This window comes from Sus scrofa, chromosome 2 (assembly GCF_000003025.6).
Source record: "Sus scrofa isolate TJ Tabasco breed Duroc chromosome 2, Sscrofa11.1, whole genome shotgun sequence".
NCBI lineage: Eukaryota > Metazoa > Chordata > Mammalia > Artiodactyla > Suidae > Sus > Sus scrofa.
Genome location: NC_010444.4, coordinates 67,579,291 through 67,604,786, shown reverse-complemented (window position 1 = coordinate 67,604,786; position 25,496 = coordinate 67,579,291). Strand labels below are relative to the sequence as shown.

The following is a 25,496-nucleotide window of genomic DNA, read 5'->3' as shown; positions in this document are numbered from 1 at the left end:
AATGCTCGGTGGTGGGACTCAGGCAAGAGGATTTTTAAAGTTTATCAGATGCTTCCAATATGAAGCCAAGATTGAGGGTCACAGAAGAAATGAGGAATTTCCACTTTGGTACAAAAGGTAAGATGTGACATCATCACACAGTGCAGCTGGGAGTCCAAAAGGTTGAACAGAAAAGACCCCAGGACCAGCAGGCTACAGAGGCGGGGGTTCATGATGACCTGGTAGTGCAGGGGATAACAGATAGCTACAAACGGATCGTAGGCCATCACACACAGAAACGCACTGTCCAAATACCCGAAAAGATTAAAGAGAGTCAACTGAATCAGGCATCCCACATAGGAGATGACTCTGCTGTGAGTCTGAATGTCCAAAAGCATCTTTGGGACTGTGGTAGAGGTAAAGCCGAGGTCAGCCATGGACAGAATGGAGAGGAAGAAGTACATGGGGGTGTGGAGGTGGGAGTCAGAGCTGATGGTCAGGATGAGCAGTAGATTCCCCAGCCCGGTGACCAGGTACATGGACAGGAACAGGAGGAAAGTTAGAAGCTGCAGTTCTGGATCCTCTGAGAGCCCCAGGAGGAGGAATTCCAAGAACCGGTGAAATTCTGTGGTTTCATGGAGCAGAGGCACTTTCTGAAAAATAAATGAGAGTTGATATAAAAGGAAACAAGTATACATGTACCCATCAGTGTGTCTCTGTTCAGAGCCAAGCAGTTCATACATAAAATATTCAATTGAGGACCACAGCCCTTTAGCAATATTTCTTTGTCATAACAAACACACCCTTCTATGAAATTCCTTTTTCCCAGGTTTTTTTCTCCTTCATCTGTTAGTATATGTATCATATTGAAAAAAATAAGCTAAAGAACTTAGAGGAGGAGTAAGGATATTTAGAGACCAAAAAAACTCTCCATAAGTAATGAATGGCCAACAGGGACAGAGAATTCAACCAAATATTCTGTGATTACCAATGTGGGAAACGAATTTGAAAGAGAACAGATGTGTGTACATGTATAGCTGAATCACTTTGTTGTATGTAAGAAATTATTACAACTTCGTAGATCAACTATACTTCAATAAAACTTTAAAACCTAAAACAACACCATAAGAACACTGAAATACCAGTTCCAATCCTTTCAAGGAAACCAGAGGAATAAGAAATATCCTTTCCTCTGAAGAAAAAAAATCCTAATTGAAGGACACTAATAGACAGTCATATATACTGTATTTTATCCAAATGAGGTATAATTAACTTCCTTGATTTGAACCATTTATAAAACCCTAAGAACTATGCAATAAAGCATGTGGGTCTATTTTCTGTGTTTGATATTTGGTTGCTGGCAGATTTTAAGCCGTATTTTTTGTGTGTCTTTTTTGCCATTGTTGCTGCTGTTGCTGTTTTGGTGTTTGGGGGCAGTTGCCATTTTTAATTTTTTAAAATTAAAGTATGATTGATTTATAATGTTGGGTCAATTTCTGCAGTACATCAAAATGACCCAGTCATACATATATATATACATTCTTTTTCTCATATTATCTTCCATCTGTTCTATCCCAAGAGATTGGATATAGTTCCCTAGACAATCTATACAGTAGCATTAAGCTATACATTTCTCTCTTCCCCTCCGGCGCAAATTGTGGGCAAGTTTATAAGTTCCAGGTCCTCCTTCCTTTGGTGATGCTGGAAAATTCAAACCAAGCCACCTTGAGCACACAGGCAGGAACTCTCACTCAGAAATTACACTCTTGCCACAATTAAAAAAAATTTTTTAACCCTCAAACAGGCCACTTTTCTTGAACTCTTCAGCCATTGCAAACTCACTTAGAGGACCTTCCCTTCACTCCCCAGACAGGAAGATCTTCAGCTGAGGAGTAAAACCTATTACACCCTCTTGTATGTGTGGCATTGTCTATCACACCATCCAAGCCAAATCTGGCATGGGAGTCTGTGCTATTTCTGAAGAGTGTCCAGTGTAACAAGTGAGGCACTGGGACAATGACCACCACCATCAGAGGTTTTTCTGCTCATGTTGCAGCTTGCTCACTCGCTTTGTTGCCTGATGGCAAACACACACATTGGCAACTGCCTCCTGGCAAGCTTGTCCTTCAGACTGTGCTGCACTGAGCTGCATACATTGAGCCCTTCCAATCCTCTCTTAGAGGTGTAGCTAATCTAGCATAGGAGTTTCACTAATTATTTGGCCATTTGAGACAAGAGTTTGGGGTTGTGTCTTCCCTTAATGTGGCCCTGGGTAATGTGTCTCAGTCCAGACCTGTCTGTACATCTTCAAATAAAGCTATGGCTGACACTAGGGTCAGGGGACTGACTGGCTATGTGTTTCAAGCATGCAGTGGCCAACATGGGTGCTCAGGGGAAAGAGGATACCCTGTGGAAGATATAGGTACCTTATGTGGTTGCTCATGAGGGTGGAAGGTAGAGGATTGTGATAGAGGGAGAAGGGGAAAGAGAGAGGAGGTGGGAGAGAAAAGAAGAGAAGAAAAAAACTGGTATTGTGTATTTTCTGTCATCTGCATCATAAAAAGACCAAAATCTTTAAACACCACTGCTGCCACCATTGCCCATGCCTTTGTTACAACAAAGAACTAGATCCTTGTGCTTATAGGGAGAAACATCCATGACACCTATGTAGTACGATGAAAGAGTTATGTCAAACCCGATTTATGCACATATATAAAGCCTGCAAAACATACCTCAGTTTGGACTAGCCACTTTTCAAGGGTCCACATGAAACTAAACGGTACAGAAAGGCACTCTCCTGTACCCTGTGAATACTCTCACTGCTCAGATCCAAACCTGAGTTCACTCCTTTTTACCCCAAGACCAATTTAAATGAGAATACTCTGCTCGAGTGTAAAAAAAAAAAAAGCAATAATGCGTGTACCTCTATCTTGTTGATAATTGTGTAGATGGAAATTTGAAGGCTACATAGCACATAGCTAAGAGCCTGTCACAGGAAAACCTTGATGAAGCTTGAGATATTATGGCTACCCTCTTCATCAGCAACATGATCATAATGATGACATGTAACATCGTAGTTTTTTATGGCCACCTGGTGGTATATGGGAATTCCTGGGCCAGGGAATGAATATGGGACACAGCTGCATTTAACCTAGTTAGCCAGCCCAGGGATCGAATCTGTGCCTCCACAGTGACCTCAGCCACTGAAGCTGGATTCTTAATCCACTGTGCCACAGTGGGAACTCCTCCAAGATGATCTTGGAGTGCTTAGAGGATGGTTCAAAGAGATCCACTGCCTTCTCTCTTGTGGATGATGCTTATGGATGCTAGAATGGGTGATGGAGGAGAGAAGAATTCTGAATGCGAGTTCTGAAATCCCCAGCAGAAAAACAGAACATAGATTTCATCAGCTACTGAGCTGAAACTAGCATACCAGTGTCCTCCCACCCAACTACCCCATCCACTCTTCTTGTCTTGATGAGGAAACAACTCCCAACAGTCCCTCCCCCATCCACCACCTCCCTGGGTACTCACTGGTCCATGTTGTATCTTTGCTGCATCATGACCTAGGAGTTTGGATCCACTGCCCTCTTCTGCCTGATGAATAATGAGGGCAAAGGCTCTGTCCTCAGAACTGAGGAAGACATACATAGGCATGAATCCCCTTATGCAGATAATGACTCTGGGAGGAGGAGATACATATAAAACCTGCCTGAGAATGGTACCCTGAAAGGCTGGAGACACTGGCTAATTATTACTTACTCCTACATTGCCTTAAAAACACAATGCACAGAGCTCCTCATTAACAAAGTTGGTCCATGTTATCCCAGTCTCTGAGGACCTCCTAATATTAACAAAAGAAGAAAACAAAATGTATTTTGAGCATTCTGGAGCTTTCTTCTCCTCAAGAGAATGCTCACCTGTACTCTTTCAATGTACAGATTGAATTGCATTCCAACTTCAAGCATCCTAACTTAATGTGCAGCCTCTTTTTAAAAATTTCATGTATGACTTTTTGACTTTGACATCTGCAAATCCATTGTGTCAATCCAATAAATTAAGGATAATTGTATAGCGAGCTCTGAAGTTACTTCTCTTTTCTCAGTTAGGGTTTATGTCTCTACGAGGAATGTTCTAGTCCCCTTTTTAGGGATTTTTGCTCATTTAAATGATGGCTCAAGTTGTAATTTTTCTCTTTAATTGATGGATGTTGGTATATTAGAAAACTATGGACTTTATACACGTATTTATAAGTTGCTACTTCTCTTAAAGAAACCAGAGTATCTAACAGATGCCAATCAAGGTGTCAGCTAGAGCTGCAGTCCTCTCAAAGTTTCACTGGAAGAAGAATTATTTTCAAGCCTGCTCATGTAGCCTTTAGAAAGATGGAGATCCCTGTGAGCTCTTGCCAGTTGGTTTCCATCAAATGAAGCAGACAAGGAGATGGAGAAACAAGGGTCAGAAAGAGGAAAGGCAGTCTTTTTGCACCCTAATCTCAAAAGTGATATCCCATTAGTACTGCCCTATTGAAAGCTTTGAAAACAAATCTCTAGTCCCATGACACACTCAAGACATGAGTTTCCACCGTAGCATGAATAGAAGTTTCCCTGTTGAGAAGAACTGGCATATGGGTAGAAATTGGCTCTGATTTGGTATTTCTGCAGACCTCACCATGTTGTTTCAGGATAGGAAGTTTGAAAAAGCCAATGTAATTTTTCTTCCATCACCAAGGTCGCACCATTGACAGCCACAGCCCTTCTGTGCCTCAGTACAGCAAAAATCCCTAGGGGAATCCTGATTTTTCTCATTGGGAAGAGCGCATCCTGTTCCAGAATTTATTTTCTTTAGATCAGTTTGTATTCACAGAGATTTAAGTATATGTGCTATGGGCCTGTTAATTTTTTTCCAGTTAATAAAGTGAGTAGTAGGGGAATGATCCCTTGCAACATTCCACATTCTACTAATGCAGTCCTCCTGATGCAGAGGTCCCTGGAGGAGGAATTTTGAGATTAATTTGTCATTAACTGGTATGAAGCCAATGACATCACTGAGATTGTAAAGTAGGAGTAACCCAGCCTCTGTAATCCCACAATGATCAACAATTAGACAGCTATCCATGTACAAAAACAACTCTGGAAGAGGTCAGGGGTCCACATGGGAAATTTCAGCAACAGAGTAGAACCAAACTGAGAATAGCTGCATGAAAGGGAAGGAAGTGGTACAACCACTATGGAGGTTCCTAAAAAATCTAGCTATAGAACAACCATGTGACCCAGCAATCCCATGCCTGGGTGTTTATCTACGTAAGTCAGAAAAAGACAAATACCATATAATATGATATCACTTATATGTGGAATCTAAATAAACCAAACTCTAGAAATAGACAGTAGAATGGTGGTTACTAGGGACTGCGGGTGGGGGAAATGGGGAGATGTTGGTCAAGGGGTGCAAACTTTCAGTTAGAAGATGAATACATTCTGGAGATTTAATATACAGCCTGGTGTCTATAGTTAATAATACTGTATTATACACTTGAAAGTTGCTAAGAGAGTAGGTCTTCAATGCTCTCACCACAAAAAAAGATATCTTTTAAATCATGTGTGACATGATGACAGTGTGAGTTAACTCTATGGTGGTAATCACCTTGTAATATATAATATAATGGTATCCAATCAAGACACTGTACATCTTAAACTTACAATTGTATGCCAGTTATATTTCAATAAAGTTGAAAAAGGAATACATCAAGCTAGGATACATGAAGATAATGATATCTGTATTTATTTAGTTAATAACATAGGAATATTGTCTGTTTAATCCCAGAATGCTTTCAGCTAAATATCATTAAAACTGAAGCGTTAAAGGCCCTGGGAATTATGAAAATACCTCCCAGTACACTCAGCTAATTAGTTGTAGGAGCTAATGCCTCAAGTCAAATTTCAGCCTGTGAAGCCTGTGTATTAAAACTATACAATGGCCTGTTAATATATTAATTATAACAAGTTGCCCTTATTGATTGACTGCTACATACTGAATGCATAGTGTTCTGTTTACTGCATTTCATTGTATCTTCTCAATCGGCCTCTCAGTTAAGTGCTCTTATTATCTTAACTCTACAGATGCGGAACTTAAATAGAAATATGTTCTATATCATATGACACAAGCTCATAACTTTGGGTTACTTATGAATTACTTAAATGCATATTTAAATTAACTTCCTTAATGTTATAGTAGGATGAACCATTTGGTGGGAAACTACCATTGGACTGGTCCATGACATACACTATATAAAATTGTTGTATGGCCTTGGAAGATAAGCACTATTGCACTTAATTTACTGCTGAGGATTCTGAGGTCCAGAAAACCATTTTGAGGAGTTCCCTTGTGGCACAGAGGGTTAAGGACCTGGCATTGTCACTGCAGCAGCTTGGGTAGCTGCCGTGGCTTGTGTTTGATCCACAGCCTGGGAAATTCTGCATGCTGAGGGTGTGGCCCCCCAAAAAGTTGGCATTGCCAAAACATCAAATTTTGGAGGCCATATTAGGGTGTGGAGTATTCCATATCCTGCATTCTTTCAATTATCTATATTTCTTATTCTAATCAAGTATTGTCACACCACACCTCATGGCTATGTGAAACTTTCAGTCTTTTCCCATGCTTAATGTTAAGCCATCATTATCACCCTTTTACATTTAAATCTAAACAAAAGAACAAAATGCTACCTCTGAGGGGAGTGTACAATTTGATATTAAAAGGCAACATAGATTTCTAACTTACCAAGGTTCTTTGGCTATCACTTAAATTTGAATAAGTAGATAGAAAATAGGGTAATGTAGTAATTTGTACTGGGTGATAGTTCCCCACTAAATTCTATGGCTTCATCATCTGTCAAGTTCATTCCTTTCTTCAAATCAAAGTTTTGTATTGATGTAGTTGGTAGGTGATTTCCTTACACTTAAAAAGCAGAGTCAACTAAATTAGTTGTTGATAGATCTTCAGAGAACAAAGATTACTATATATATATATATAGCAATGTGACACAGTTTTATATATATATATATATATAATATATATATATATAAAGTATATATATATATACTTTGTCTCACATTATCCTCCATCATGTTCCATCAAATCGATTAGATATGTAGTTCCCTGTATAGCAGAAATAGACAGAACATTGTAAATCAATTCTAATAAAAAAAATTAAGAGGAAACTATTGTGATGTTGCTAAGGAAATATGGATTATCATTTTGAAGAATACAAATGAAGCCCAAAGACTGATTTATTATGACAGAATATAGGGAAGGTTGGGAACAGTGAAGTCCTAACCAGCCTGTTACCAGTGAAAGAAAAAGAGCTCACCTTTGCTGCCAACAAGGCCCTTTACTACTTATGGTAAAGTAAAGGAAGACAAAGTTTAATTTATTTATGACAAATTTTGTAACTTAATAATCTTCAGACACTTTTAGAGCTACATATCAACTGGAAATATACCAGGACTTAAATCTGTTCTACAACCTTTATCAACGGTAGGTACTTAAAGACATTTCTATTTTTTAATCTCATCTGTCAACATTTCAACTGCACATGACTCATGGCATAGATTTCTCCCCATGTTATGGTTGATCATTCAAGGGTCTATCAAGAAAAAGACAAGCTATTTATTCGAGTTAAATGAACTGAGCATAGAGAATTGGTTAAATAGCTACAAGAGGACAGTCAAAAAAATGGAACTGTGTGGTTAACAGATAGAAGCCAATAAATACCAAGGGCTTAGGGGTAGAAAAAGAGTAGTGAACTTAACTCTTGATTGGGGTAAATGAAACTTACTAAGCATTATTTAAAGTATATAAGAAGAAAGCCATATGGAAGATAGAGCAGTGATTTCAAAAGAACCACCCTGGTATCACAAGATAAGTGTAGAAGGGTGATTTGGGGGCAGAGAGACAGTACCTTAATGACCAGCACAAATGAAGATCTTATGATATTGAAGGACAATGTATTTGAGGACGTTGCCTGGAGTTGTAATAAGCTCTTTTGTAACATCCTTTCGAGCTTGATCTCTTGAGACAATGACAACTAAACCTTTCCAAGTGTTTTTAAAAACTCCTCCTACCTAGATACACACCAGTCCAACTAAATCAGGATCTCTGGTAATGAGACCAAGTCCTCAGTATGTATAAAACACTCAGGGGATTCCGTAAAATCCATACTTGAGGACCAGTGAACTGCATGCTCAGCCATTATGTGAATAAACAGATTTGACAGATGCAAAAGTTTTGTGGAAAAGAAACAGTAATAATGGAAAAAGGTGAAAACATTCAGTATGTAAAAGAGAGTTGTACATTTCTTCTGGATACCATGGTATTTGAGGGGAACCTCTTATGCATTCATTATGATGTACAATGGATCCCAGAATATTCCCACAATCCAACTAAAAATGAGTCAAAAGAATTAATATCCACTTTTGAAACATAGAGAGGACTGAAACAACAGTGTGACCAAAGAAGCAGTATTCATTGGTCTGCAAGTTTTGTTTTGCTCATTTTTTCAATCTATATTTCAAAAAGATTTTCCCACAAGCTGGTATTAAGCTGTTCTGTGAAGGATCCTCCATAGGGCACTCTTGATGACCCTGTTCCTCAGGCTGTAGATGAAGGGGTTCAGCATGGGGGTGACCAAGGTGTACATCACTGAGGTTTCCACATCCTTCTTGGGAGATGGCGACAATGCTGATCCAAGGTAACCACCAATAGCTGTTCCATAAAATAAGCAAACAACTGACAGATGGGAGCCACAGGTGGAAAAGGCTTTATACATCCCAGCTGATGAGGAGACTCTCAAAACTAATGAAACAATTTTATAGTAAGAGAAAAAGATCCCTGAGATAGGGAGAAAACCAGAGATGGTGCCAATAAAATACACAATAATGGTGTTGGTGAAAGTGTCAAAACAGGCAAGTTTGAGGAGTTGAGAAGGGTGACAGAAGAAGTTTGAAATTTCCACATCCTTAAAGCAGGCAACTTGTAGGACAAGCAAATTGTGCAGCTGAGAGTCCAAAAGACGAACAAAAACAGACACCCAAACTAAGAAGCAACGGAGGCGTGGGCTCATGATGCCTGGGTAGTGCAGTGGGTGGCAGATGGCCACAAACCTGTCATAGGCCATCACAGTCAGAAGAGTACTATCCGTATATCCAAAAAGGATGAAAAAAGACATCTGCGTCAGGCAGCCCACATAGGAGATGACTCTGCTGTGAGTCTGGATGTTCACAATCATCCTGGGGACAGTGGTGGAGGTGAAGCCCATGTCAGCCAAGGACAGGATGGAGAGGAAGAAGTACATGGGGGTGTGGAGGTGGGAGTCAGAGGTGACAGCCAGGATGATGAGCAGGTTCCCCAGCATGGTGACCAGGTACATGGACAGGAACAGCCCAAGGAGGAAGGGCTGCAGGTCTGGATCCTCTGAGAGTCCCAGGAGGAAGAAGTCTGAGACACTTGTTAGATTTTGTGGTTCCATGTGTGTGTACACCTTTGGAACAAGAAAAGAGGGTTGGAAGAAAGGAAACAAGCAAGTGGGCATGCAGCACGATTGCCATATTTTGAACTCAAGCAAATCACAAAAAAGTATTGACACTTGGAGTCATTGACTGCAGAATATTTCTCAGTATTTCGAATCCTATCTTCTTGGAAATCTTTCCTCATTTGTTTGTTATTCACCTCTTCGTGTACACATTTACTTTTGAAACACTCGACTGAAGATTAACAGAGGAGCAAGAAAATTAGAAATAATAAATCTACGATCATAGTAAAAACAGATACTTCTTTAAGAAAGAAAGAGAGTACAATAATACCCTTCATGCTCTAACATAAATATACTAATAATTTTAAACATTAAGAAGCAGTTAAAAATACCATATTCAAACACAGTGATTGATATTCTCTTCATTTATAATATTGATAAACACTCTATAAAAGGCAAGCCTGGGTGTTCCCATTGTGGCTCAGCGGAAACAAATCTGACTGGAACCATGAGCTTGCAGTTTCGATCCCTGGCCTCGCTCAGTTTGTTAAGGATTGGGCATTACAGTGAGCTGTGGGGTAGGTTGCAAACACGGCTCAGATCCCAAGTTGCTGTGGCTGTGGTGTAGGCCAGCAGCTACAGCTCCAATTCGACCCCTAGCCTAGGAACCTCCATATGCTGTGGGCACGGCCCTTAAGAAAGCAAAATAAATAAATAAACATATTAAAATAAAATAAAAGGCAAAGCTGTGTCATCTGTATTCTAAGTTAAAGTGCTAAAAAAAATGAACAACCCAATCAAAAAGAAGGATAGAAGCCCTAAAATCATTTTTCCAAAGAAGACTTAGAGATGGCCAAGAATCATGTGAAAAATATAAAGCAAAATCACAAGGAAGTATCACCTCACACTGGTCAGAATGTCCATCTTCAGAAAGTCTACATGTAATAAATGCTGTAGAGGGTGTGAAGAAAAAGGAACCCTCCTACACCATTGGTGGGAATGTAAATTGGTACAGCCACTATGGAGAATAGTATGGAGGTTCCTCAGAAAACTAAAATCGAACTACCATATATGATCCAGCAATTCCACTCCTGGGCATAAAAATCTGAAAAGATGAAATCTCTAATTCAAAAGATACATGTACCTCAGTGTTCATAGCAGCACTGCTTACAATAGCCAAGAGATGGAGACAACCCAAGTGCCCATCAACAGGCAATCAGTTTAAGAAAACGTGGTGTATATATATATATATATATATTATTCCACCATGAAAAGGAATGAAGGATTTCACATTGTGCCTCATTGGGTTAAGGACCTGACATAGTATGCATGAAGACAGGGTTTGATCCCTGGCCTCGCTCAGTGAGTTAAGGACCTGGTGTTGCTAGAACCTGCATCGTAGTTCACAGATGTAGCTAGGATCTGGTGTTGCCAGTGGCTGTGGCACAGGTTGAAGCTGCAGCTCCTATTAGACCCTTAGGCCGGGAATTTCCATATGCTGCAGGTTTGGCCAGAAAATGAAGGATAAAATACAATATTGCCATCTGCGGCAACATAGATGGACCTAGAGAATATTATGCTTGGTGAAATAAGTCAGACAGAGGAAGCAAATATTATGTATCACCTACATGTGGAATCTAAAATATAATACCAGTGAATCTATGCAAAAAACAGAAACAGACTCATAGAGAAAACCAATTTATGATTAAAAAGGGGAAGTGGGGTAGGAGGAACAAATGAGGAGTTTGGGATTAACATGTACAAATGACTACACATAAAACTGTTTAGCAACAAAGATTTACTCTATAGCATGGAAAACTGTATTTAATATTGTACAGTAACCTAAAATGGAATATAATCTGCAAAAACTTTGAATCACTATATTGTATACATGAAACTAACACAATGTTGTAAATCAATTACACATCAATAAAAAATTTAAAAATTCATTTAATCTTTGACTTTTGTGGCCTTCAAATTTTGATAAATATGGTTTAGTTTGGGGCACAGAATCATAAAACACTGATAACTACAGAGAAGGTGTTAGTATACAGAGCATCTCTCAATGTTTAAACATTAAAGAAATTGAAACAACACTCTTGAAATATTTTAATTTTATACAGGGTTAATTTTATTAACCCCATAGAATCTCAGTAAAATGTCTGGTGTGTGAGACTTCTCTTTGCTTTGGGGGGGGGGGCTCAATTTTGTAGTGGCCTAATAATACTCCTTCATTAATTTTTTTTCTAGTGAAAGATATGATATAACTTATATGGGGAATCTAATTAAATAATACAAAAGAACTTATTAATGATATTTTAGTATATAACACAGGGAACTATATCCAGTCTCTTGTGATAGAACATGATGGAAGGTAATATGAGAGAAAGAATGTAGATGCAAATCTGTACTCCAAAAGCAACCAGTGTCACGAGGCTGATGGGTATGTTTTCTTGTCAATGTTTCCACAATGTCAATATTGATTTATTTATCCATAACTAGCTTTCTCAAAATTTTACCTGAAGAGTATACTACACATGATGCCTCTGAAATGTATTGGAACCAAAACATTGTGTTTAAGTCTCCTGTGAAATACATACACCTACTTCCAGCCTTTTCCTTGTGCAATACATTACATGAGATAAGGTTGTTTTTATGATGGAATATTACTCTGCCATTAAATAGAATGAAATAACATTCTTTGCAGCAACATGGATGGACCTAGAGATTCTCATGCTAGGAGAGGTAAGCCAGAAAGAGATCGATAAATACCATATGATATTATTTACATACAAAATCTAAAATATTGTGGTTGCCAAGGGGGAAGGGGAAGGGGAGGAAGTGGGAGGAACTGGGAGCTTGGGGTAAATAGATGCAGAATGTGCCTTTGGAATGGCTTAACAATGGGATCCTGCTGTGTAGCACTGGGAAGTCTGTCTAGTCATTTACGAAGGAACACGTAATATGAGAAAAAAGAATGTATACATGTAAGTGTAACTGGGTCACCATGCTGTACAGTAGAAAAAAATACATATAAATAAATGATAAAAATAAAATGAATATTATGCAAATCAACATAACTACAAGATGGCAATGGATGCACAGACATAAAGATCAGATTTGTAGTTGCCAAGGGGGAGGGGTGTGGGAGAGGAAGGATTGGGAATTTGGGATTAGTAGAGACAAACTACTATGTACAGAATGGATAAACAACAAAGTCCTTCTCTATAGCACTGGGAACTATATTCAATATCATGTGATAAACTATAATGGAAAATAATATGAAAAGAATGTGTGCATGTATAACTAAGTCACTTTGCTATACAGCAGAAATTAATATATTGTAAATCAACCATACTTCAATAAATTTTTAAAAGATCCTTTTAATCAGTTTATAAATCTATATATTTTAATATAAATTTAATATATTTTAAAATATATTTACTATATTGTAAATGTAATAGTAGCTTTGTAATTTAATATATTTATAAATTAAAATTTTATTTGATATTATATCTGTTATATTTTCATTTTATTGTTATTTGTACCATTCTCATCTTATAACAACCCTATGAGAATTCTTGTACTTCTCTCTATATCACATAAATGAGAATTTATATATACAAATTCTGGACTGTAAAACATGACTATTCATAGAAAGCCCTATAACCCACCATATTGGTGCCATTATGGCCTCTGTAAACTATTCGTTCATTCCCATAATTAACAGGTAGACACACTGAATAAAAAGAAGGTGAATTAATTCTTCTATCTTCATTTCAAATCTGGGAACAAATTTGGTTTGAAAAGAAACACTTTTTAGCTACCATAGAGATGACTGAGAACTGGTGCAGGAATAAACTGATCAATATTTGAGTCCTGGATCTCTCACCCCTATATGTGCACTATGTGTAGATCTCCCCTCCTCTCTGGGCTTCTCTTCCTTCTTGGAAATGGGGGGTCGAACACCCACCTCTAGAACATGAGTGGCAAAATTAACTTGTCTTTTGGGAGATTGGAATTTAACAAATATCTGGTCACTTTTATAAAGAATTTCAATCACTACTGGAATATGGGTATAGTAATTAAATGCAACCTCTCATTTAAAAACCTTTTATGAATTACATGGCAGAGAGGCTGAAGACTCATTTCAGGGCACCAGAGCATGGATGACATAAAATCCTAAAATGTGTTTTAGCTCATGTAATAAGATGTACCACCTTTTTTGTTTCTGACTCTTTCCCCCTCATATTTATGAAAATTTCTGCAATGACTTTTCAACCATTGCATCTTGTAGATGCTATTAAATGGAAAATAAAAGGTTCCATAGAAAATGTAGGACATAGACACATAACAGCACTGTTTTATCTTGTCTGTAGTCTGACAGGAAATTCCTGAGAAGAATGAAAACACTGGCATGAACAGTTCACTGTGTGGAAACCACGTGGCCCCCATTTTGTTTCTATGAAAAATGGAAGGGTTTATTGAACACTTATCTGGGGAATTTTTTTTCCATTCTTGGTGCCTCCTCTGTGCCAACAGAGTATTATAGGCTCATGGGAATCAGAAACAAATGAGCCTCAATCACTCCTCTATATATCTGGAAAAGATAGCTGTATACCACAGGTAAAATGTCCTGTCAGGGATATAAAAAACAATAAAATTAGGTCCACGGATAAAATCAAATGACAAGAGAGTTAGACTTGACATTGCTTATAACAAAATGTCTATTTTTTTGCCTTTTCTATTGCATCCATCACTTAGTTTGTGTATAGGAGGCATCAATTATACAGTTAGTCCTTATTCAATGGATTTGTACCAAAAAGGAACCAATTCATTTGACAATCCTAAGTCTCAGAGATACTAAGAAATTTCCCCATAATACACTACGAATAGAGGAGCACACAGGATTCAAAATTAAGTTGTCAGGGAGTTCCCTGGTTGTGCAGCAAGTTGAGGGTCTGATGTTGTCACTGCTGCAGCTTGGGTTGCTGTTATGGTGTGAGTTTGATTCCTTGCCTAGGAACATCTGTATGCCATGGATGCAGCCAAAAAAAATTTATATTTTCAGTCTCTGAATCCCACACACTAAATTTCAGTGTTTCCAGATTTTCTGAAAGTTTCAAGCAGATGTACAGAAGTCTCACTATGGATACATCTAAGCTATTAAAAAAAAACTTCATGTTCCTGAGTAGAAATATATTTTAAGGCTCTGACTTTATGTTTCCTTTTGTGACTGAGAAGGGCCATTGTCAGCATGGAGGAGGAGGGAGACAGCTGAAGTGAAATCCAGGAGTAGGTTCAGCAGAGATCGGCTTTGAAATGTCCTCTGCCAATTCTTTATGACCTTTGCCTGAAATCTCACACTTCCTTCTTCCTATGGTTGATCCAGCAATTCCTACCTACTGCCCTGCACTGTGGCCCTCCAGAAAACTCCAACAGAGTGGCATAGTAAGCAAGGGGTCTCTTCCAAGACTGATCTTGATATGACTGTTTGTGTTGGCAGGGAGAACACTGCCCAGATGGCCTGTGTCTGGAGTCAGCCTGTCCAGAATGACTGGCTTCAAACTGGGCTTTGACCTTTTTGAACTCATGACCTGGTACAAGTTTTATAAAATACTGTGCTCCTTTTACCTGTTAAAGTAATAGTTGTGTCTGTGCAGTTATAATTGGAGAGAGATTATGCATGCAAAATCAAATAAGATACATTAAAAAACACCTAGAACCTGACACTTAGGAGGCCCTCAATCATAGCGCATGATGTTATGGTTAATGTAAGCCTGATTCTCCTCCTTGTCCTTATTGTTGCTGTTATAATCACCAGAAGTGCTCAGGGGGCAGTTTAGAGACCCATTAGCTGCAACAGGTGGGGAGATGCCAAGCAGAGCCAGAGCCAGAGCCAGTGATGGTGGAAGCACAAACTGAATGAGAGTTATCCCATTTCTACCAGAACCAAGATCACAAACTTCTGAGGCTCTGGTGCAAAATTGTGATTACTGGTGCCCCCTCAGTTGTCTAACCTGACTGCTGTGTTTGTTTTGTTGAGGAGGAAATCATGCTCCCAACAGTCCCTCCATCAATAGCTCTCTCACCTCAACACTTATTGGGCTGGGCTGCATATCTGCTGGACCATGACCAAGGAGTTCATATTTACTGCCCTCTCCTGTGTGGTGTGGGATGAAATCTCAGGGTCCCTCCTCAGGACTGGCAGGAAGACAGACTCAGGCTGGGAACTGCTGATGCAGGTGCCCACAAAGGATGGAAACATAGGTGTGCAGTCACACTATTGAAGTGTCCAAGTAAAGGGCTGGAGGCACTGGCCAATTATGTACAGTGTGTGACCTTAAGGCTCAGTGCACAAAGCCCATGTGGTCCCAGTCCCTGGTGACTTGCTAGTATTAATGGAAGAGGAAAGGGAAAAAAGTTAATGTACTTGGAAGTTTCTGAGTCCTTTCTCTCCTCAGGAGGAAATTCACCTGTATTCCTTGCTTCTTATGTCCAAGTGTGGGATCTAAACAAGAAACTCAGACATTCCCCACCACCACCAATGTAACCACTCAGTGTGTTATTTTGATCACTGTAAATCCATTGCATCGATCACAAAATCTATGCCACAATAGTTTCTCTATACCAAGAATATGATACTATTTCTAATTTGACTCTAAGGTGAACATAATATTCATTTCTTTAGCCCGTGTGTGGGTTGGCATTTTATATGTTAGATATCTACATGTTTTTGAGATAGGTTTTTTTTTTCCAATTTTAAAGTTTAGCTGAAGTATAGTTGATTTACAAGGTTGTGATATTTCTGCTGTACAACAAAGTCATTTAGTTATTGGAGTTCACATTGTGGCACAGCAGAAACCAATCTGACTAGGAACCATGAGGCTGTGGGTTCAATTCCTGGCCTCACTCAGTGGGTTAAGGATCCTGCATTGCCATGATCGGTGGTGGAGGTCGCAGAGGAAGCTCAGATCCCATGTTGCTGTGGCTCTGGCATAGCCTGTTGGCTACAGATCAAATTAGATCCCTACCCTGGGAACATCCATTTGCTGTGGGTGCAGCCCTAAAAAGACAAAAAGACAAAAACTAAAGTGATTCATATACATGTACTCACATCCATTTTCTTTTAGATTCTTTTTCCCTTTAGTGTTCATTTGAATGCGGCTTCAGTCTGTTTTTTCCTCTAATTGAATTACACTGACATATTAGAAAACTATAGATTTTTACTTAGTATTTGGTAACTTATTCTTAAATATTTCAGAAGTCCTCCCAGATGTTGCAATCAGGGTGTCAGCCAGGGCTGCAGACATTTCAAGGACTGACTGGCAGAAGCTAACTATAACTCACTCACAGAGCTATTGGTAGATTCAAGTGTTCACAAGCTATTGACCAGAGATTCTGCACAATTCCTTGGCACATAGGCCTCCTCCTTGGGAACTTGGATCTTGTGAATATGAGAAAGAGAGATACCATAAGAATAAAGCCATATGGTATTTTTGCTCCATTCCCAGAAGTGATTTCCCAACACTTCCCAATGTGTTCATGCAGGAATTAAGTCTATACAGACATTTCACACTCAAGGAGGGGAAAACTGGGAGCATCTAAGATACAGTCCATCATGATAGTCTCACCCCCCTTGAAGACTTTTTCTCTTAGCACAATAAGACTCAGGTCCTGTCCATCTTTTTTCCAGGCTAGTCCCAAATTCATCCCACCATCATGATCGCAGCCAAAGTTCCCTGGGCATAGCTAGCAAATGGGTAGAACTACTCCACTGGGTCCTTCTGTAGATCCCACTCTACTGCTTCAGGGGATGCAGTCTCAAGTAGACCCCCTGGTTTCTGACTCACTAGGGGAGCTCTTCCATCCACATCAGGCCAATCTGCAGCCATCCCATGGTCAAATGTAGCAAATATGCCAAATTGTTACTGATTTATGCTAACTAGAGAAATACAACTCACAGCACAATATATTTTCTAAGATTTCTATTTTAATATTTTATTTAATTTTATTGGAGTGCAGTTGAATTTCAAAATTGATTTAGTTGCCAGTATACAGGAAAGTAAAACAATTATGCACATACATCTATCCATTCCTCTTCAGATTCTTTTCCCATTACACAGTTATTGCACACTATTGAGTAGATTTCCGTGTGCTATAAAGTAGATCCTTGTTACTTATTTGGTCCCCTGGTGGCTCAGTGGGTCAAGGATCTGACATTGTCATTGCTGTGTCTCAGATTCAATCACTGGCCAGGGAATTTCTGCAAGCCACTGGCACAACCAAAAAAAAGTATGCTCAGACTAATCCCAATTCAATTAAATCAGAATATCTAGTGGTGAGACCAAGGTGTCAGTAGTTTAAGCTTGCCAGGCGATTTGAAGAAATGTCAAGGTTGGGAGGCAGCATCATATATCCTCATAACATAACCTGCACATGCAGATTTGAAGAAACAGAAATTACTATGGAAAATACACAAGAGCTGTGGAAAAGTTGTAAATGTTCAATATATTGAAAAAGAGTTGTTCATCTTTCAAGAATGCCTGGATCACCAAAGATAAACTATAAAATCACTGTAGATATAGTAATGTTCACTCACGCAGTGATTATGATCTACAAAGGATCCTAGAACACTCCGCCAGTCATAGTAATGCCATAAAAGAGGAGAAACATTGAAATAGTAAGCCAGGAGAGGCATCAAGCCAAAAAGAACTACAAAAATGATGTAATAAGAGAGTGAGAATTTCAAGTGTACATGTTCAGTTTTGCTGCATTATCCAGCCAACACTCCACATGGCTGGCACAGGTACTCAGATTACACTGACTTTCTGAGAAACCTCCTCATGGCCCTTTGGATGTCACTGTTCTGCAAACTGTAGATGAAGGGATTCAGCATGGGGGTGACCACAGTATAAACACTGAGGCCACTGAATCCCTCCTGAGAAAATGTGAGACAGCTGAGCTGAAGTACACCCCAAGGCCTGTTCCATAAAATAAGCAAACACCTACCAGGTGAGAGCCACAGGTGGAGAAGGCTTTATATCTCCATCCTGGAGAGGGGATTCTCAGAATGGAAGAAGTGATTTTATAGAAAGAGAAAAAGATCCCTGAGACTGGAGTCCCACCAAAAATGGCACCAACAAAATACATGATTAAGTTATGGGTGAGATCGTCAGAACAGGCAAGCTTGTGGAGTAGAGAAGGGTCACAGAAGAAATTAGAAATTTCCGCATTCTTGAAGCAGGTAAGTTGTAGCACAATCCAATTGTGCACCTGGGACTCCAAAAGGCTAACCAAAAAAGACACCAAAACTAAGTTGCAACGGAGGTGTGAGTTCATGATGACCAGGTAGTGCAGTGGGTGACAGATGGCCACAAACATGTCCTAGGCCATCACAGTCAGAAGTGTACAATCCACAGCCCCAGAATAATAAAAATAGGCATCTGAGTTAAGCAGCCCACATAGGAGATGACTGTGCTGTGAGTGTGGATGTTCACAATCATCCTGGGGATGGTGGTAGAGATGAAGCCCATGTCAGCCAAAGACAGGCTGCAGAGGAATAAGTACATAGGGGTGTGGAGGTGGGAGACAGAGGTGACAACCAGGATGATGTACAGGTTCCCCAGCATGGTGACCAGGTACATGGACAGGAACAGGACAAAGAGGAAGGGCTGCAGGTCTGGACCATCTGAGAGGCCCAGGAGGAAAAATTCTGAAACATTTGTTACATTTCTGGTTCTGTGTAACTTGGACAGATTTTAAACAAAAAAGGAGGGTTGAAAACAAGGAAATATGTAAGTGGGAATGCAGCATTCTTTTCATATTTTGTCTGCAAGCATTTCATTTCCAAGGTCATATACCACAGTGTCTCAGTGTGATAAATTTTATCTGCTTAGAACATGTTCCTCTTTGGTTTCTGTGTTATCCACCTATTTCTATTCACTCTTGCTTTGTAAAACACTACTGAGGGGTAAGAGGGAGCAAGAACCTTAGAGACAATCAATTCATGATCTAAATGGAATACAGCCTACTTCTTTAAAAATAATGTAGAATGAGAAATCGCCTTCCTCCTTAAGAAAAACATACTTTGAATTTAAAGAAATCAAAACATAGTTGCAGAAATCTTTTTTTATTCAAACACAATTCTAGGTATTTCCTTCATTTAGAATAATTATAAATCTCTATGAATGCAGAACCATGTCATCTGGATTCTAAATTAGAAATGAATATTCATAATCAGAAAACATTTTAGGAGTTCCTGCTGTGGCTCAGGGGTTCAAGAAGCCAACATATGTCAAAGAGCATTCTGCCTATGTTTTCATCTAGCAGTTTTATAGTGTCCGGCCTTACATTTAGGTCTTTAATCCATTTTTTGGTATGGTATTAGAGAGTGTTCTAACTTCATTCTTTTACATGTAGCTGTCCAGTTTTCCCAGCACCACTTACTGAAGTGACTTTTTTGGCAATTGCAGATTCTAGCCTTATTTGTCTAGATTAGTTGACCATAGGTGCATGGGTTTATTTCTGTGTTTTCTATTCTGTTTCACTGATCTATGTGTCTGTTGTTTTTCCAGCACCATACTGTTTTCATGACTGTAGCTGTGTATGGTCTGAAGTCAGAAAGCCTGATTCTACCATTTCTGGGTTGTATTTTCCAATTTTGTTTGGCTTTTTGGGGTCTATTTGTGTTTTCATGTATATTTAAAATATTTTGTTCTACTTCTGTAAAGAATATCCTTGGATCTTGTTTGATCCACCTCCTAGAATAATGTCAATTAAAAACAAGAACAGGAGTTTGGGTCATGACTCAGTGGAAACAAATCTGACGAGTATCCATGAGGATGCAGGTTTGATCCCTGGGCTTGGTCAGTGGGTTAAGGATCCAGCATTGCCATGAGCTGTGGTGTAGGTTGCAGACACAGCTTGTATCTGGTATTGCTGTGGCTATGGCTTAGGCCTGTGGCTACAGCACTGATTCAACCCCTAGCCATGGAACCTCCATATGCTCTGGGCGCAGCCCTAAAGAGACAAAAAAAAAAAAAAAAAAAATCCAGGACCTTATTAAACTAAAAAGATTTTGCACAACAAAGGAAACTATTTTTTAAAATGAAGAGATAATTCACAGAATGGGAGAAAATCTTTGCAAATGATGTAACAGACAAGGGCCTAATCTCCAAAGTATACAAATAGCTCATAAAATTCAACAATAAAAAAAGCAACACAATTCAAAATTGGACAGAAGACCTAAATAGACATTTCTTCAAAGAAGACATATAGTTAGCCAGTAGGCACATGAAAAAACTCTCAACATCATTAATTATTACAGAAATGCAAATCAAAAACTACTATAAGGTACCACCTCACACCTGTCAGAATCGCCATCATTAATAAGTCAACGAATAACAAATACTGGAGAGGGTGTGGAGAAAATGGTTCCCTCCTTCAATGTCAGTGGGAATGTAAATTGGTACAACCACTATGGAAAACATTATGTAGGTTCTTGGAAAACTAAATATAGAACTACCATATGGTCTAGAAATCCTACTGGTGTATTTAGAAATTAGACAATTTTCTGTCAATGATTAAATAATAATGAAATTTTTAAAACACTCCAATATTTTTATTTTATACAGGGTTATTGTTTCAAAATAATAGTATCTCAGTAAAATCTCTGGTGTCTGAGAATACTTTACTTATTTCGGACACTCTTCTACAGTATCCAAATAATATCACTTTATTTTTTTTCTTTTTTTCCCAGTTTATTGAAGTATTACTGACAAAATTGCATAAAATTGTTCAGCTGAAATGTTTTTATAAAGATGTACAAAATGATTTAATACACACAGACATTGTGAATGATTATCACAATCAAGTTAATTAACATACCCATCACCTACAGTTACTATGTGTGTGTGTGTGTGTGTGTGTGTGTGTGAGAGAGAGAGAGAGAGAGAGAGAGAGAGAGTTTGGTAATGGTTTAGCAGATCTCACTAGCGGAATTCAAGAATAAAATACATAATTGTTAACTATGGTTACCATACTATAAATCGGATCCCCCAACTTACTCATTTTATAACTGAAAGTTTGTGCCCTTTGACCAACATCTGCTCACTTCCACCACCTCTTGCCCTCCCAGCTACAGATCTAATGTAGATGATCCTATGAGTTTGATTTTCTTAGATTCTACACATAAGTGAGATCATACAGTATTTGTCTTCCTATGTTTGGTGTATTTCAGTGAGTATAATTGAACTCTCCAGTTCCATCCATGTTGTCACAAATGGCAGGAGTTCCTTCTTTTATGGCTGAATAGTATTCCTTTTCTAAATACACAAAACATTTCCTTCATCCCCTCATCTGTCAACAGACATGTTGGTTGCTTCCATATTTTACTATTTGAATAATGCTGCAAAAAACATGGGAGGGCAGACAGTTCTTTGAGGTCCCGATTTCATTTGTTTGGGATATACCCTGAAGTGGAGTTGCCGGATGATGTGGTAGTCCTATTTCAATTAGCAGCAATTTTTAATTTTTAAGAGACTTCCATTCTGTTTTCCATAATGGCTGTACCAATATTCATTCCCACCAATCAGGTGCAAGGGTTCCCTTTTCTCCAGAGCTTCACCAACATTTGTTGTCTTTTTTATATGTAATTGCCATCCTAACATATGAGAAGTGATATTTCAATGGGGTTTTGACTTGAGTCTCCTGATACTAATGATGTGGAGCTAATAGGCTTCAGACACCTAATAGGCTTGTTTTCCTGACCATAAATCCTCTCGTTTACAGCTGAGGAGCTTAGCACTAGGGGAGGCCCTAGAGCCCAGAGTATGACCCAGCCTTCTCACATCTAGCTAGCAGGTTTGCATGTCAATCTTTCCTGATACAGGAATTGCAATTCTCTCACTTCTGCTACCTGATGGTAATTCAGTTTCATTGCTTTGACATGTAACTCTATGATTTGATGCAGAAAAAAATCAAAATTAATAATGTAAACAAGTCTGGGAAATTTCCTTACTATGAAATTAGGGTAATAATTGAACCTACCTAGTGAGACTATTGAAAGAAAGTTTGACAAAATCAGTAATATTGCTTAGACCAGTGCTTTTAAGTGCCAGTTGGCTGGTAATTCATGTGTGCTTATTTTAAAAATACGCAGACAACACACCCTCAGCCTAGAACCAATATCAGGATCTCTGCAGGTGACTTTTTCAATCACACTAATGAGAATCTGGGCTTAATAAACACTGTCTTGGAATATTGCCCAACACTTAAAGAAAGCTCCAGGAATATTACCTATAATTGCTCTCATCAATACACACCATCACTTATTAAATATGAATGTTTAATAATACTTGCTTCAGTTTTCATATTTTATTGAGATGTGAAACATATCTGATAACATTTGGCTTTTCTTGGATCTCAGCTCAATCCCATCCCTCTGTATACCTGTCCCCTAAAAGTAACCAGTGGCATGAAGTTGATGGGTATATTTCCTTGTCAACATTTCCATGATGTCAATATTCATTTATGTACCTCTAAGTAGATTTCTTAAAAATCTCACCTTAGCATATTTCCTCTAAAATGTACTTTACCTAAACTTTGAGGTGAAATCTCTTTGTGAATACAAATAAGTACTTCAAACATTTTTCCTGATGCACATGGTTGCAAAAGGCAAAACATAACTTATTTGGTTTATAAATTTATAAATTTATATTTATGTATTTTAATATAAATTTAACACATTTAAACTATATTGTTTGTGTATATTTACTGTACTTATATAATCATATATTTTATTTATTAAATAGTTAACTTAAACACTTTATATTATTATTTATATCAGAGTCCTTTTACAACAGTCCTATGAAAATTCTTCTGCCACACTTTGTATCTTACAAATGAGAATATGCATATGAACTGTGAGTGGCGAATAGTTCAATTTCTAAGAACTAGTGAATATTCAGTTTTACTAATATTAATTGCTTACATTTTTATTGTCTAAGTCCTATGCCTTGATTTCCATGTTTTCAGACTCTCTGAAAGTTCTAAGCAGAGGTGCAGAAGTCTAACCACAGATACATCTGATGTACATTATTTTAAATAGTTTTCATTTTCCTAAGTAGGAATGGATCCCAAGACTAATTTTATGTCTCCTTTTGTGGTTGAGTAGGCTGATTATGGGTATGGAGGAAGAAGTAGACAGTTGAAATAAGATCCAGGAGCAAGATCAATAGAGAGATCATCCTTAAATATCCTGCACCAATTCTTCTTGTGATTTTATTTTATTTTATTTTCATCAGAGTACAGTTGATTTACAGTGCTGTGTCAATGTCTGCTGCAGAGCATATTGACCACGTCATACATATGTATACATTTTTTTCATGCCATCTTCTATCACGTTCTATCCCAAGAGATTGGATACGGTTCCCTAAGTTGTACAGCATGACCTTATTGCTTATCCATTCTAAATGTAAGAGTTTGGAACTATCAACCCCAAACTCCCAGTCCATCCCATTCCCTCTCCCTTCCCCTTGGCAATCACAAGTGTTCTCTATGTCTGTGAGTCTATTTCTGTTTTGTATATAGGATCATTTGTGCCTTATTTTATTTTATTTTATTTTATTTTATTTTATTTTATTTTATTTTATATTTTGCTCTTTAAGGCCCACCTGTGGCATATGGATGTTCCGGGGCTGGGGTCTAATCAGAGTCACAGCTGCTGGCCTACACCATAGCCAAAACAGCACCAGATCTGAGCCATGTCTGTGACCTACACCACAGCTCATGGCAACAGTGGAGGAAGGGATTGAACATGCAACCTCATGGTTCTAATAGGATTCATTTCCCCTGTGCCACGATGGAACTCTGATTTGTGCCATGCTTTAGATTTCAAATATAAGTGATATCAGATGGCATTTGTCTTTCTCTGTCTCTTTCTGTCACTCAAACATCTTTCCTATCATCCATACAGCAAACACTACCTACTGTGTTCTGCAAGAAAACTCCACAGAGAAGGGCTTCATGACAGGGAGTTTCTGCCAGCTCTCACAGGGAAGACACATGACTGCTGAGGTTGGCAGGGGAAAGCCTGCTCAGATGCTTTGTGTCTGGACTCAGTCTGTCCAGGATGACTGGCTTCAAACATGGCTTTAACTCATACTAACCAATACCACAGTAAATGTTACATAAAATGCTGTGCCTTCCTCTTATTGAAATAATCATGGGATGTGGGTACTTACAGTTTGAGAGATGATGCAGATGTAATCAAACAAGAGACATAATACACAAACCACAGAGCCTGACACTCATCAACAGTACATGATGTTTTGTTTAATGCCATCCTCCTTCTCATCTTCATCATTGCTTTCATGAGCATTTGAATTGCTAAGAGGGAAGTTTAGAGGGGTTCTTGTTCTGCTATGGTGGGAGGGATGCCAGGCAGAGGCAAAGCCAGTGAGGATGGATGCAGAAGTCTGAATGTGAATTCTCACACCCAAACCAGAACCAAGAACAAAAATTTCAGAGGGCTCTGCTCCAAAATTCTGTACATCGATGCCCCTTCATCTTTCTATCTCAACAATCCTTTTGGTCTCTTAGGAGGAAATCATGCTCGCAAGAGTCCCTCCATCAATCACTCTTTCCCCTCAGCACTTACTGGGCTTGGATGCATCTCTACTGGACCATGACCAAGGAGTAGAGATTCACTGCCCTCTCCTGCCTGGTGTGTGATGAAGGTTCAGGCTCTCTCCTCAGAACTGGCAAGAAGTCAGACTCAGGCTGGGAACCACTGATACAGATGCTCACAATGATGGAGACACAGGTCTAGAATCCATACTCTTAGAACTGGCAAACTGAAGAGATGGAAGCACTGGCCAATTATGTACAGTGGTGTGACCTGAGGTCTCAGTGCACAAAGCTCATAATTAGCCATTTGGTCCATGTTGTCCCAGTCTCTGGAGACTTGTTTGTATTAATGGAAGAAGTA

At 38.7% G+C, this 25,496-nt stretch overlaps 2 protein-coding genes and 1 pseudogene across 2 annotated transcripts; all 3 read right to left on the bottom strand.

The window, feature by feature from the left end:
• Nucleotides 45-518, bottom strand: LOC110259635 (olfactory receptor 7E24-like). Its single transcript, XM_021085125.1, has one exon. It carries the CDS (start codon nt 516-518, stop codon nt 45-47), a length of 474 nt encoding a protein of 157 aa, XP_020940784.1.
• Nucleotides 8,573-9,502, bottom strand: LOC110259634 (olfactory receptor 7E24-like). The gene has a single exon (XM_021085124.1). The coding sequence runs from the start codon at nt 9,500-9,502 to the stop codon at nt 8,573-8,575; it is 930 nt and encodes a 309-aa protein (XP_020940783.1).
• LOC106508081 lies at nt 18,324-19,266 on the bottom strand (annotated as a pseudogene).

Coding starts and splice junctions, on each gene's coding strand:
- LOC110259635 (XM_021085125.1), bottom strand. CDS start 518: ATGTACCTGGTCACCGGGCTGGGGAATCTACTGCTCATCCTGACCATC.
- LOC110259634 (XM_021085124.1), bottom strand. CDS start 9,502: ATGGAACCACAAAATCTAACAAGTGTCTCAGACTTCTTCCTCCTGGGA.